The sequence below is a fragment of the Clytia hemisphaerica genome, unplaced genomic scaffold (assembly GCF_902728285.1).
Source record: "Clytia hemisphaerica strain Z4C2 unplaced genomic scaffold, Clytia hemisphaerica genome assembly, whole genome shotgun sequence".
In the NCBI taxonomy this organism is placed as follows: domain Eukaryota; kingdom Metazoa; phylum Cnidaria; class Hydrozoa; order Leptothecata; family Clytiidae; genus Clytia; species Clytia hemisphaerica.
Window position 1 is genome coordinate 62,788 of NW_027103716.1, and position 12,855 is coordinate 75,642.

General features: G+C 35.2%; 1 protein-coding gene across 1 annotated transcript; it reads right to left on the minus strand.

The window, feature by feature from the left end:
* Nucleotides 1–3,882: 3,882 nt before the first annotated feature.
* On the minus strand, nucleotides 3,883–9,031 carry LOC136804242 (microtubule-associated protein 10-like). Its single transcript, XM_067060942.1, has 4 exons — nucleotides 8,899–9,031; nucleotides 5,714–7,433; nucleotides 5,259–5,399; nucleotides 3,883–4,867 (listed from the first exon to the last, which is right to left on the minus strand). Exons 2-4 carry the CDS (start codon nucleotides 7,428–7,430, stop codon nucleotides 4,125–4,127), a joined length of 2,601 nt encoding a protein of 866 aa, XP_066917043.1. The 5' UTR covers nucleotides 7,431–7,433; nucleotides 8,899–9,031; the 3' UTR covers nucleotides 3,883–4,124.
* Nucleotides 9,032–12,855: the final 3,824 nt, after the last annotated feature.

Genomic DNA, 12,855 nt, shown 5'->3' on the forward strand with positions numbered 1-12,855 from the left:
TTATTTTACCTTTTTTTCTGTTTGTTTTTTTTGTCCTGGTATGCTGTTATTTCCTTCAAAGCGGCCCTTTCAAAGAGTTGCATCTCTTGATATCTGAGAGCTCCCTTCCTGAACTCTTAATTTAAAATAAAACGCCCTCTCTCGTACAAACAAATTCTAACTTAGTTAGAAAAAACACTGCACTTTTGGTAAATAAATCACTTAAGTTTTTATGCGGTCAAGAAAGCTTTTATACAAGATTTTAGGATATTGCGAAAATATTTTTGCTGATGATTTTTCTTGGTAGTTTATTTTTTATAGTATTTATCATTAGAGTTGGTTAGTGGTCCTACGATAGAAATCTCAGAAAATCAATAGACGAGAGTAACAGAAATATGATAAAAATCTAAAAATAATTTTCAATGGTCAGTGAATTACACGTTTTTATTCGGGTCTTTCTTTTATACGTTTTAAGACACCAGGTGCGATTTTTAGAGGGTTTCTATGGAAAACACGTGTGTGAAAAATCATCGGAAAAAGGAATCTTCAAAGAAATTGTATTAGTCGTATTGTGGAAAAGAATCTTTTCAGATTTGCTTCTTTATTTTCATTATTTTTGAAGAAATTTTCACAAGCCTTTCTTCGTTTGTCTGATATAAAGAAATGAAAAAAGAAAAATAGGAAATAAAGAAAATCTGCTTCTCTTGTTGCTTTTCTTCCTTAAAAGGTGGCAACCAAGCAAGCAGGCTAGTCGGTGAAAAAAAGGGGAGCCTAGGGGTAAATTTAATGAACAAAGTTTTGTAAAAAAATAAAAGATATTCTCATCTATTTTTTACAGGTCAAATTTTGTTTTTTTAAGGTATACTAGGAAAAGAAAATTAGGTCATTTGAATTTTTTTTTTGTAATTAGTGAAAAATATTGATGATCAAATTAATATCGGCGCCCATAAGTGTATGATAAACTGTTTTAAAAAGGAAAAAATGTTAGCAATATTTTGCTTGTATTAATTACAAAAATCCAAAATTTATGAATAAAATTTAAAGAAATTATAATTATGAGTTTCTACAAGCCAAATCATTTAGTTGGCTTATCATTAGGTGAATTACTTATTTTGTTTTAAAGTATATTATTTTTTATTATTATTATAATTAAGAGTAAAAAATGCACTAGTATTATCCGTGGAGATTTTTTTGTGCCACGCGGCTTGAAAAAGAAAAAATTCACTCACATTTTTTTGTACAATTTTAACAGTATCATATTTAATTTAAAAAATAAAACTTTTTCAACAAAAAAATCTAAAATACAACAATAAAATGAAAAAAAAATTGTCATTCTTTTACAATCATTTTCCTTGCCATTTTCCTCCCGAAATTTTGAAAATTTATGACGGACTTAATTGCTTTGTTATGGGGAGAAGTGGCTAGTGTCCAGTAATCAACCCCATAACGATGGGTGTCATTTAAATTTAATGAAACTTTTCTCTTTAGTCAGAATTTTTACATTTTATCAATTTTTTGTGAATCATTTTTGAAATTTTAGAATGCTCTGGTAGGTAAATATGGAAGTGGAAAGTTTGTTAAATTCGATAATTTTAATCTTTTGTTTTAATGAAATGAAGTTTCCGAGCCCAAGAATACGGAAGACGATTAGTGCCATTTAGATTCTCCTTTAATTTTTTAACGACGAAACTAAAAAATTGACAACGAAAATAAAAAATTGACGCCGAAACTGAAAAATTTTTTACTTCGTTTCGTCGTCGAAATAACGATACATGCCTTCCAAATTCTCCTTCATTATTATAACGAAAAGAAAGAAAGAAAAAACATCGCTCATTTTTTGTCGTCAGAAAAATCGACGACGAAACTCGAAAATAAAAATGACGTCACAACTTATAGCGCATAGATAACACCCGAGTTGTTATAAACCAATTACCCAATGATGGTATAGACATGAAGGGTATAGGCTTCACTGTAGACTCTTTAGTAGGCTACCTTGATTGTTGGCCTGTTGACGCGTGTATTGTACTCTACTTAGGTATGAGATATGGTATGGACTATCCATGACGTAATCAAATATACCCAATGAAATATGAAATCAATACCCTATGAAAATTATTCATTTTCGTTTTCGAAATTTCAGTTTTGTTGCCAATATTTTCAACCACTAAAAGAAGTATAATTTTGCTTTAAGTTTTGTCGTGATTTTTTTTATTTTTGTCGTCAATTATTTAATTTCATCATATATCTTTCTTTTTCTTGTATCTTAACATTATCCCTGTCTCGATCCCTGATTTACTTAAGATTCTTCGCATCCCTCTCAGTTGCATCGAATTTTTACACTAATAGTATCTCGTAGAATTTGCCAAAACAAGGTCCCTTACCCTTAAAAAATAATATGTCGTCGCTGAAATTTAGCAAAATGTATTTTGAAAATGGGATCATTTTGTAAAATTTAGCGAAGTACACCAAGTTTTCCTGTTACGATACACGTATTTTTTTTAAGAAACTAGTTTTACCAAGCAGCCTCAATGTTTCTTAAGAATTCGGCCTTTTGATCCTTAAATGTTTCTTAAATGTTTCTAAACTTTTTGACATAATCAGCCTTATGAAAGACTGAATTGGAAGGCTCTTAAAAAAACCGAATTAAAAAATGTTATTTTCTCATTCTCAGCCTCAGCATGTTTCTTAGATGTTTCTTAGTTTTTAGGCATTCTGAGCCTCATGTTTCTTAAAAGTGTGTTTCTTAATAAAAAAATAAAAAAAACGTGTATTTTAGTCGAGATAACCATCGACCTCTAACGGTTAGAGGTCGATGAGATAACAAAATGGAATAATTTGTAAAATTTAGCAAAATACACCCGATTTCCTAATGACGTCTTCTTTTGCAAATTACTTTTACATTTTAAACCATAAGGGTTAAAAGAATAATCTTCAAACGTAGTAGTGACCGAATTTGGTATGGTTTATAACGAGCTTCGATGGCTCGATCACAAGATATTTAAGGTTTTAAAAATCATTGATTTCTGCTTACCTTTTACGATATTTTAGCCGAGTTAGCAAGATCTTGATTTTGTTATTTAAGTCTTTGAAAATGATCGATTGAATGCGTGGCTCTGCCACCCATTCAACAAATGGTAAACTCGTTTAACGATGAGTTGCTGGTTAACCACGTGCAACGTGGCCTGTGTGTTGGGGTTCACAGGTATTGGGAACTGCAGCCCATAACGTCCCCCTGTTGTCTGGAAGAATATGGGCGTTCCGCCCCCATGAAATCATCGCCCGCCCTCCAGACGCCCATACAAAAATTGAAATTTGCGACACCCCTTGAAAATCCTGGCTACGCCCCTGGCAGGCCATCAAAGTCCCCTATCAAAGTTGTTATGCAATGCATTTACTTGCTTTAATTCAAATCATTTTGCATTTTTGTGTCAAAAAGCAGGGGGTACAGGTGCATTGCAGTTGCCAGTTTTTGTCAAATCAGTAAAGAAAATTTCCTAATTTTCCGAATTTAACGAAAATATCTTGAATATATTTTCAAATTCAAAAAAGAAAGAGACTACTATTTAATTCGAATTCTATCAAAGGTTTTAGTCATTTACAAATTTCAGTACCAGGCTCTAAAAAGAGCAGGGGTACCTTAAACAAATCTTCCTGAAAATCAGGATTAATACTCTGTCGTGTAAAAAGCTCAAAATTTTATACTTTCGTTCATTATGGACAGGCCAAGATAATTTTAAGAAAATACTTTTCAAATAATTATACTGGTATTTTGCTGAATTTTGAGGGTTGGAAATCGTCATGACAAAGATTTTGATCTAAGGACAAAATATTATAATTCAAGAAATGCGGAAGATTGAAAGAAATAGACTCATAAAACATAAATAAAAAGATTACCAAGTAATACTTGAATGAAATTCCAAAATTACCAAAATACTATTTTGAAATATATACTTCTATCAAAGACGCCACAATATGCGTTATTCAACCAATATACATTGTTTAGCACAGCATCGTGAAAAAATTTATAGTGCCATCCGCGGAATCGAGTGACGCGCAATTTGATCGCGATGAAGTAGTCCATTTTCAATGTATCTTGCCGACAAAAAGCCTTCTATCAGCCAGTATATTTGAGACAGGGATGTTTATCATTTAAAATCCAGGCTATCACCGAAACTAGAAGTTGTCTGTAAAGTATCGCTCACACCAAACGCTGTTGGTATATTGACGTTCAAAACATTCGCCTGTTGATCACCAGAAGAAGGGCGTCGATAATTCGATTTCATGGGTGAATACGCTGATTGTTTTGGCCCTTCAACCGGGCTCCCACGTGACGATTTGGACGATTGTGATTGGTTAGAATAACGGGAACTTTGACTTGAATGTCTTGTCATATTACTATTAGTGCGAGTTTTCGATCTCAAGCTTTCCCCATCTGAAGATTTCAGCGTTCTTGAAATAGCACTCTGAGGGTGAGAGCTTTGCCGTGACGTCATGGATTGTACACTCCTTCGTGGGTCCAGCGAGAATGATTTCGCTGAAGATTGTTTTATAGTGTCGTCTATTTTCATCGGGGAAGCGCTATCCGTGTAGTTCGAAACAAGGGGCAACGAGACGCTACTTGTTCCCGAAATTGTCCCTTCACTCGCAAATGATTCGTCAGAGTAACCATTATTAAAAGATGGTTTTCTATTGGTTGTTTTCTCGTCACGTGATGTAAAATATGAATCTTGGTTGGCTGTATTTTCCAAAATTGTGTTTTGATTGGTTAGTGAAGTTGTTGACCATGTTTTGTTATCATCGAAAAGTTTGGAAGGTGAGATTGGGCGTGGTTCGTTAGGGGAATGGAACCCAACTTGTGAAGCAGTTTGTTTGTTCCCTGAATTTTCTCCTAAAAGAAAATGGTTTTCAGAATTTTTTAAACACAATGAGACTCAATAGGGTCTGAAACCAAAGATAATTTAAGAACAGTCCGAGTGTTATAATTCCAGAAATGCTCGGGAAAAAATATCCATTTCAAAGCCCTTCTTTCAGGTGCTTGTTAAACGGCCTGTTGTCTCCGGTCTTTGTTAGGACCTAATGAATCTAAGAGACAACCGACCTACGTATGATTTGAAGTCACTCGTTTCCTAGTGTATTTTTAAATTTTTAATTCTAAGTAAGCCTAAAATTAAAAAAATAAGAAAAGCATAAGCTCCAATATTTTACTGGCCGTTACAAAAAAGTGTTATAGAGCAGTTTCAAAACATAAAAAAAAACACACAAAAAGCGTATTTCCATACCAGTATAAGAAGCATCTTTTTCATCAGACTGTGTCTCCTTTATTATCTCCGTCATCAACCTTTCAAGGGAAGTTTGAATGGAAGCATCAACCAACTGAGAGGTTTTTTGCGTGGTAGGAATCCCGACGTCTTTCAGTTGCTCTAGAATAAACGGGACGTAACATTGTTTCAGTCAAAGACAAAAGGATATAAAAATTGAGACTTTCTAAAACTGAGATGGAAACAGAGTTTTCATCACGAAAAAATCCACGACGTTAGATTAGATAACTCTTCTTGAACTTCTATTCGAGTTATTAAAAACGTCAGCCATAATAAATATGGAAATATCAATCCCCATCGAGTTTCAGTCCGTAATTTTTACCTCCAATGACTGAAAAATCCGGGTCCGGAGAAGAATTCTGTAATACAAATGAAACATGGGAGAAAGTAAACGAGAGAGTATTACAAATCAATACCTTGAGCAGGATGAGCAGCTTCCTTCTCATCATAAACTTCTTCATATTTTTCCAAGGTGTTTAGATCGTCAATTGAATAAAGATTGTTCGAATTATTGTTTACTTCTTGGTTACGGGGAATTTCTCCTTGATGTGTCATTGCATATCTTAACTTTTGTGTTCGTGTTAATCCGTAAGGTAACGCTTTCTTTCTGGTCGTTAATTTCTTTTGTCTTTTTGCTTTCTCTCCTTCATAATCTCTCTTTAGTTTAGCAGTCCTCGGTATTGTAGTTTTTACCTTTGGACGGTCCAGTGGCTTTTGAGAGTTATTACGTTCATTTTTCGAATCAATAGACTTTTCTTTGGGAAAATTAACTTTTTTCTTTTGATCGTTAGGTGAAGCTATTTCCGAGACTAAAGGTTCCGATTTCGTACAATCACAATGATTTGGTTTTGTATTTACAGTTTTTCGATTTTCCTCACCATTCAAAAATTGATTAAATTTGGCAATCTCTGACACAAGACTACATAAGATGGGCATTGATTTTTTGACGTGTTTGAAAGTCATATGCTCGCTATCAGTTTTCGTTTCAATGGAATCTGAAGGTATCTCTGTATCATTTTTGCGATATCCTTCATCGGGCGCCATTTTCATTCGATATCCACGTGTACCTTTCACCCAACGTTCGGTTACCGGTTCCTCATCCTCCGTAAAACTCGATATCCCTTCTTCCTCGTATTCTTCAAATTTCGTTTCGGTCAAATATCGAGACTTTCGTTTGATTCTCTCCTCCGATGAGATCGATACTTCATCGATACGATGATTCTCGTCTGGCTGTAAATTCAAAAACAAAGGTGGCGGACGAAACATATTATCGTGTTCGGTAATGATTTCTTCATATGAAGTTTCCCTCTTCATTCGTCTAATTTTTTTCTTTTTACGGATTTGCCAAGATGTGTCTTTTGTAAATTTCGGTTCATTGACATTAATAGCTTTCGTCCCGTCTGCGGGAAAAATTTCATGCAAAGGTTCTGGTGTTTTTGATTGGCCTTTCAGTTGCGACGGTTCTTTAACTTTACGGGCTCCTGCGTTAGCATTTTCCTCTTCGAGACTCAAATTATTGAGCAAAATATTAATATGTGTGTCTTTCTTTTCTTGAACTGTGACATGCCGAAGTAGCGAGTTTCCATAGCAAGTCAATTTCAAATGAAACCTGATCGATCCGACAATGGTACCCATTAAATCGAAAAGTTGAATCTTTTCTTTCTTACTGGCAACTGCCAAAGAATCGATGCCACTTTCTCCTCTCATTTTCTTTACATCTTTAATCAAAGATAACAAGGGTAACGAAGCAACACCCAACAGTTTCGGTTGTTTCTTAGATTCATCTTTATAAATACAATCCACCAGAGTTATATATAAAGGTATCTGTTGAACTGACTTTTTCAATTTTTCGAATGCCTGTTTAAATAAACATGATTTTCCTTTATTAAAACTATACCCATCAAGTGAATTTCGCAACGAGTCAAAATCCCCAGCAACACATGTTCCAGTCAAGTCATCTGAGTTCATTTTTTGGTTTATATCGTCAATGTTCGAGAGTTCCGTATAATAAATAATGATTGTCGGATAGTCTAAAAAGCGGAAAGCAACAGCAGGAATACCGCAGTCTAATTCCAAGTTTTGGATATCTTGAATGTATAATTCCAACGAAAACAAACATTCTTCCATTGGCATTTTCTAAAAAAAATAGAAGAGAAAATGTGGAAACTAGCAAACGACAAAGCATGTTTTGTACGATTAAAATTGTATCAACATCATATTAGAAAATTAATAGTATAGGTTGCTAATTACCGTCATTTTGTATAAGATTCCCCTTTAGAGAACACCCGCCGCCTAACTGCCTATTACCTGATGGGATTAACAAATAACGAGTGTGTAACTTGCCGCGTGAGTGACGTCAAACGCTCCATTGTTTTACCACTAATTTGTTCTTCGTTCCAGACACTCGCATGTGTTCCACTGACGGATTTTTTCATATTTCGATTTAAAAGCCTACATACTCGGTGCGAAAGAAAAATCATGTATTTTTTAATACATCGTTCATTAACTCGACTCAGATGACTTTGGAGTTTCGGTGAAATGGTGGCCGAATTGCCGTCACATGTTTGTCAGATAGTCCCAAGTTAGAGCAGTTGACGGTACCGTGAGAACGGGTAACTTGCATCAGTGGAGGCTAAAAATTCTTCCCAAAACTCAATAAGCGGGGGGGGGGGTTGGAATAAGAATGTCCTGGCAGTTACATCAATATGCCTTCTTACTTGTCTTTAAAAATATAAATAAAAGTAATCACGGAAAAGGACACGAAAAAAAAGACATAAGTGTGAGAACAGAGTAATCAAACTCGTTAGAAAAAGTACCATTAGAAGTCATAAAAAATCAACCTGAATAAATGCAATCGAAATTCCAGAGAACTCCCATCACATAAATTTTACAATTACGTCAGAGTAGACTACGCTCGCCACCGAAGGAAGAGGTTTATTTGGAAAGGGTAATTATATTTTATTGTTCGCTTCTTTTTTAAAGATTCGCCGGGTTGGAAAAGTATGGATTTCTTTGTACATATTTTACCTACCCCAAATATTTAGGAGGCTGAGTTTTAAACGAATCGTCAAGTTGAAACGAACGATAAATATATCAAGGTCTGTTTTCTTTACCCCCTGGTGACTTAACAAAAGAGACTTAACTCAATGTTACAATCCAATTATTGAAAGTTTGTCTCGGCCTTTTTATAATGAGCGAGACATACGTTCTCTGATTACGCAATTTTCATATTGACATTTTCGAGGCATTTTGATGTAACTGCCTGGATGGAAAATATTCGAAAAATTAATTAGCATATTGATGTTTACACATCTATGTGTAATCCATATTTCGGATTTATGCCTTTAAAAAACCACCTTGCCCGGTGTGTGGGAATGATATGCGGGCCAGTTTGGGTTATGTTCCACACTTTTTCAAGTTCAAAATCCCTAAGTAGTCTGAAAAATCTCTGATCAAACCCAGGGTCGTTCACAATCAAATATCGATGCAAATGTGAAAATAAAAACTAAAAAATTTATGGATATATAATTATAGAAATAAAAATATCAGAGATATATATAATCCATATGATTCAGGTACTATCCTGTAAGATGTCACTTACAATAGATTGCTCTGTTCCTCCTGCGGATGTTGTTTGTCGTCTTTAGCCTTTTGTTGCTGAGAAAAAAGGTAGATGGTGGAAAAAGTATAAAATGGGAATAATAATGGGACTACCAGATGCCAGACTACAAAATAGCGATTGAAAATTTTGGCGCGAAGCTAGGTCTATCCTGTTTGTTATTGTTTTGATATTTTGGTATATGACTTTTAGCAAATCAGAACATTACGTCATTAATTTGAGGGTTCAAGATGGTAACCGAAACTTCGATAAAAATTTAAAAACAAACTTTGCTGGCACATCTCTTCCATCCATCTTCTGTCTTTGTAAGCAATTTTTATTTTGAACTCCTGTGATTTGACGGCTAAGTATAACTGGCAGTATTTATAAGGGTTGGGAGAGGGTTTCTATTGTAACTGAAAAGGTACCTAAACTACCTGTATTGGGCCATTCCAGAAAAACTAGCCGTATTTGTATTAGTTTTAGCATAGAGTCCCCTGCCCAGTTGGCGACCGGTCTAGTTGGCGACCAAACGTCTTTGAACCCAGAAAAGTCATACAAAAACAAACCTCTGGAGAATTTCTTTTGGTAGTACAGTTAGGGAAACCATCCAGGATCCTGCCATTCTATAAGCCAGCAAAAACTAAATGACACGTGTAAACTTAAGTTTCTTACCATTTTCCATCGAAAACAACCAAAAACAATGCTACTTCCCAAAGCCGGAGACCAAAACAAATTATCTTCCAAGATTATGGCGTCCTTTTGGATCTATTGTTAAGGCCATTTAAAATGGTGGAAAGAGTTGCGGAAAGACAAAGGCGCTTGCTGCGTCGGTCGAGGGTAGTAACGCCAAAACGCCCAATATGATCTTCCAACAGAAGGCCAGTTAGTTGCCGCGCGAGTTACGTCACGCACTCCACCGCAGCGCATAACGAAGCGTGTTTAAATGAATATCATTAATTATAAGAATATCTTATATGTGCTTACTTTCAGTAAACTTCAAGTGCTTCATTTAAAGATGAAGAAGGTAAGAAGATAAAAAATGCGCTGGATAATTTTCATTGTAACAGTTTGATCAATCATCGCTGAAAGTTTGAAAAAGTTTTTCCGACGCAAAAGAAATTGTCAGCCAATTAAAAGCACAGTGTGCTTATACTTACTATGTTTGCTACATCGTCTAGGCTAAAAAAAGTGCGCTGAAAAGACACGAACGCCATTTTTTATTGAGTGACGTTATGATTTTTTTGATTGCGGCCGCGTACAGGAACTCGCCAAATGTTCCTAACTGTAGTAATCTGCCTTGATCTATTTCCCGTACTGTGTAAAAAAAATTCTAGAAAAAAACGAGTAGAATCCGAAAGATCCAACTTTGCACAGAAGCACACGAAAAAGCCGGATTTTTCGAAAAAAATAAAAAATGGCTACCTGTGGACAAAAAAGCTTCGTAAGAAAAAACGCTTCAACTGCCACTCCAAAAAATACTTGTCCAAAACTATGAGTATGTTAGAAAGCATTTCTGTAAAAATCGGCTCGATAGGGTTTCCTTCGTCTGAAATATTGATAAAAAAGTTGATGCAATCAGTTTCGAAATTAGACGTCCAGTCTGCGACCAACAAAATTGAAAGTAAGAAAAAGAAGACTCTACATTGCGATCAAAACATTCCAGATGCTGAGAAAAAAAAGAAGACTTTACATTGCAATCACAACATTCAAGGGGCATGTCCGCGGTCTTTAACTTGACAACTGCAATGCAAAGTTTCTAGCTCCGGATTGAAATAACAAAGAAAACCGCCCAGTACATCGAATCTCTGGGTAGACATAAAAAATTCCCGCGTTTTTATCAAATGAAGACTCTCCATAGACCGCCACTTTCAAAACAAAACAAAAAAAAACTTTAGAAAAAAATGGCGACTTGAAGAAAAATTCTAAAAAAACATGCCAAAGGGAAATGTAAGTGAGCTATTTTAAAACAAAAAAACGAGTGCAAAGAAATTAAATACGGGAAAGCTTATGAGTTTTTTTATCATCCTGATCAATTCATATGACCTAACCTGCAAGTAGAGCACTGATTTTCTCTTTTTAGCGATCGGTCCCAGACTGGTACATCGGTCGGGAACTGGGCACTAGTACCGCTTGCTTTGAAAGTTTTTTATTCTAAGAAGATCGCCTCAAATAAAAAATCAAAACAAACACGAAGGGCATGTTAAAAGTTGTCTAACCGTTAGTCGAAAAGGATTTTCAAAAAAGTAAAAAGTAAGTGAGAAATTTGAATTAAAAAATTTTGGTCGCCAACTGGGCAGGGTACTCTAAAGGGTTGCAAAGCTATCCAGACTCCACCTCAATTTGCAAATTGCTAGCAAAATAAGAGACACTCTAAAAATCCCTCTAATAAAGCCGCTATAGAGATAGGGTGGTAAGAGCCTTAATGGTTTAATGCCCCAAATACACCACATAATCCATGATGGCGGCTCAAGCGCCCGTCGCCCGCGCATTGCTCTTTTTTTCCTTCTAGCTATTCTAGTGTAAATGGTACCTTAATAAAATCGAACGATATTCGTCAAACGATCGAACATTTTTATTTTAATCAAGAATCGTCTGTCGAAATCATCAAAACATAAAAATAGAACAAAAACAAAAATGTACAAAGATGGCTTGTTGGTTCTTGGGCAGTTTTGATTTATTTCTTGACAACTTTGATTACCTCCGCACTTCTTTATCATAGAATATCCACTTGGTTTTGCAAGGTAAGTTTCATTCACTGAAAGAGCACTCCTCCCGTCCGCGCGACTTGCAAAAAGCTCTCATTGATTGACCTTATTTGATACTTGATACTTGCTGTTAAAAGTCAAGGGATGATGAAGATCCTTTCTGTCACCGTTCAAACTGATTTTTTTCCATTTAACAGCAAAATAAACATTTAAAACCGAAGAACCACTGCTTGGGTTGGTCTAAAAAGCAGGGTAGCCAATGGGGTAGCCAATTGGGCTAGGTTGTGGGGTACCTCTTTTTGCCTAAACTTTTGAAATCTGAAACCTGTTTTCATGTGGAAATAACTATTACAACATCTTGTTAATGATTCCATGTAATAAAATTTAAGATTCCTTTCGAACTTCGGCCACAATAGCCTTTTTACCAAAGGTACTGAATTTTGTTACTTCTCAAGAGACCTGGCGCCATTTTGTCTTCCTTCTTGGCTTCATTTGAAACTTTACAGACCCGAATAAAAATATATACAAAATAGTTTTTAATATTTTAGATTTAGATTTATTTATGTTTTTAATTGTTATTTCCGTGAAGCTGTAATTCAATGATAATAGCTTTGGAATCGCCTTTGGGCCATATGATATCTAATTTTGTCATATCTTAACAATCCTTTATTATTGAATCTATTGTTTAATTTAAATCATGTTTAGATGTTTCGAACAATTAATTCCTTTCAAAATGTTTAAATATGGCAGCTTATAATAGGTAAAAAAAGTCTTTTGAAATAGCTCTATTATAATGAAGCACTATTTCTTACTCCTCGTGCATTAACACGTGGTAATTTATATCTTTGTTTATCTTTGGAATCATACATGATCAATCTAAGTATCAATCAGATTCATGCTCCCTGGTCAGTAAAATGTGGTTCTATACATTCATTTTCGGTATTTCTATTCTGGTCTGTAGAATATTTAGGTACCCCACAACCTAGCCCAATTGGCTACCCCAATTGGCTACCCTGCTTTTTAGACCAACCCCCACTGCTTAGATTGCTTAGATGTGTGCCGCCCGCACGGCAATTTGATCAACTTCAGATTCTAAGTCCTAGTTTTGGCTTCCGGTAATTTTGTTGCTGTTCACTGCTAGGGTACAGCATTTTAAAACGGCATTTTTCGCAGTCCTAGCTACCAAACCGAGAAAGTTTTTGTGGCTTCAAGCCAAACCATTCGACGTCATTTTGATAAAATCATCGGTTTG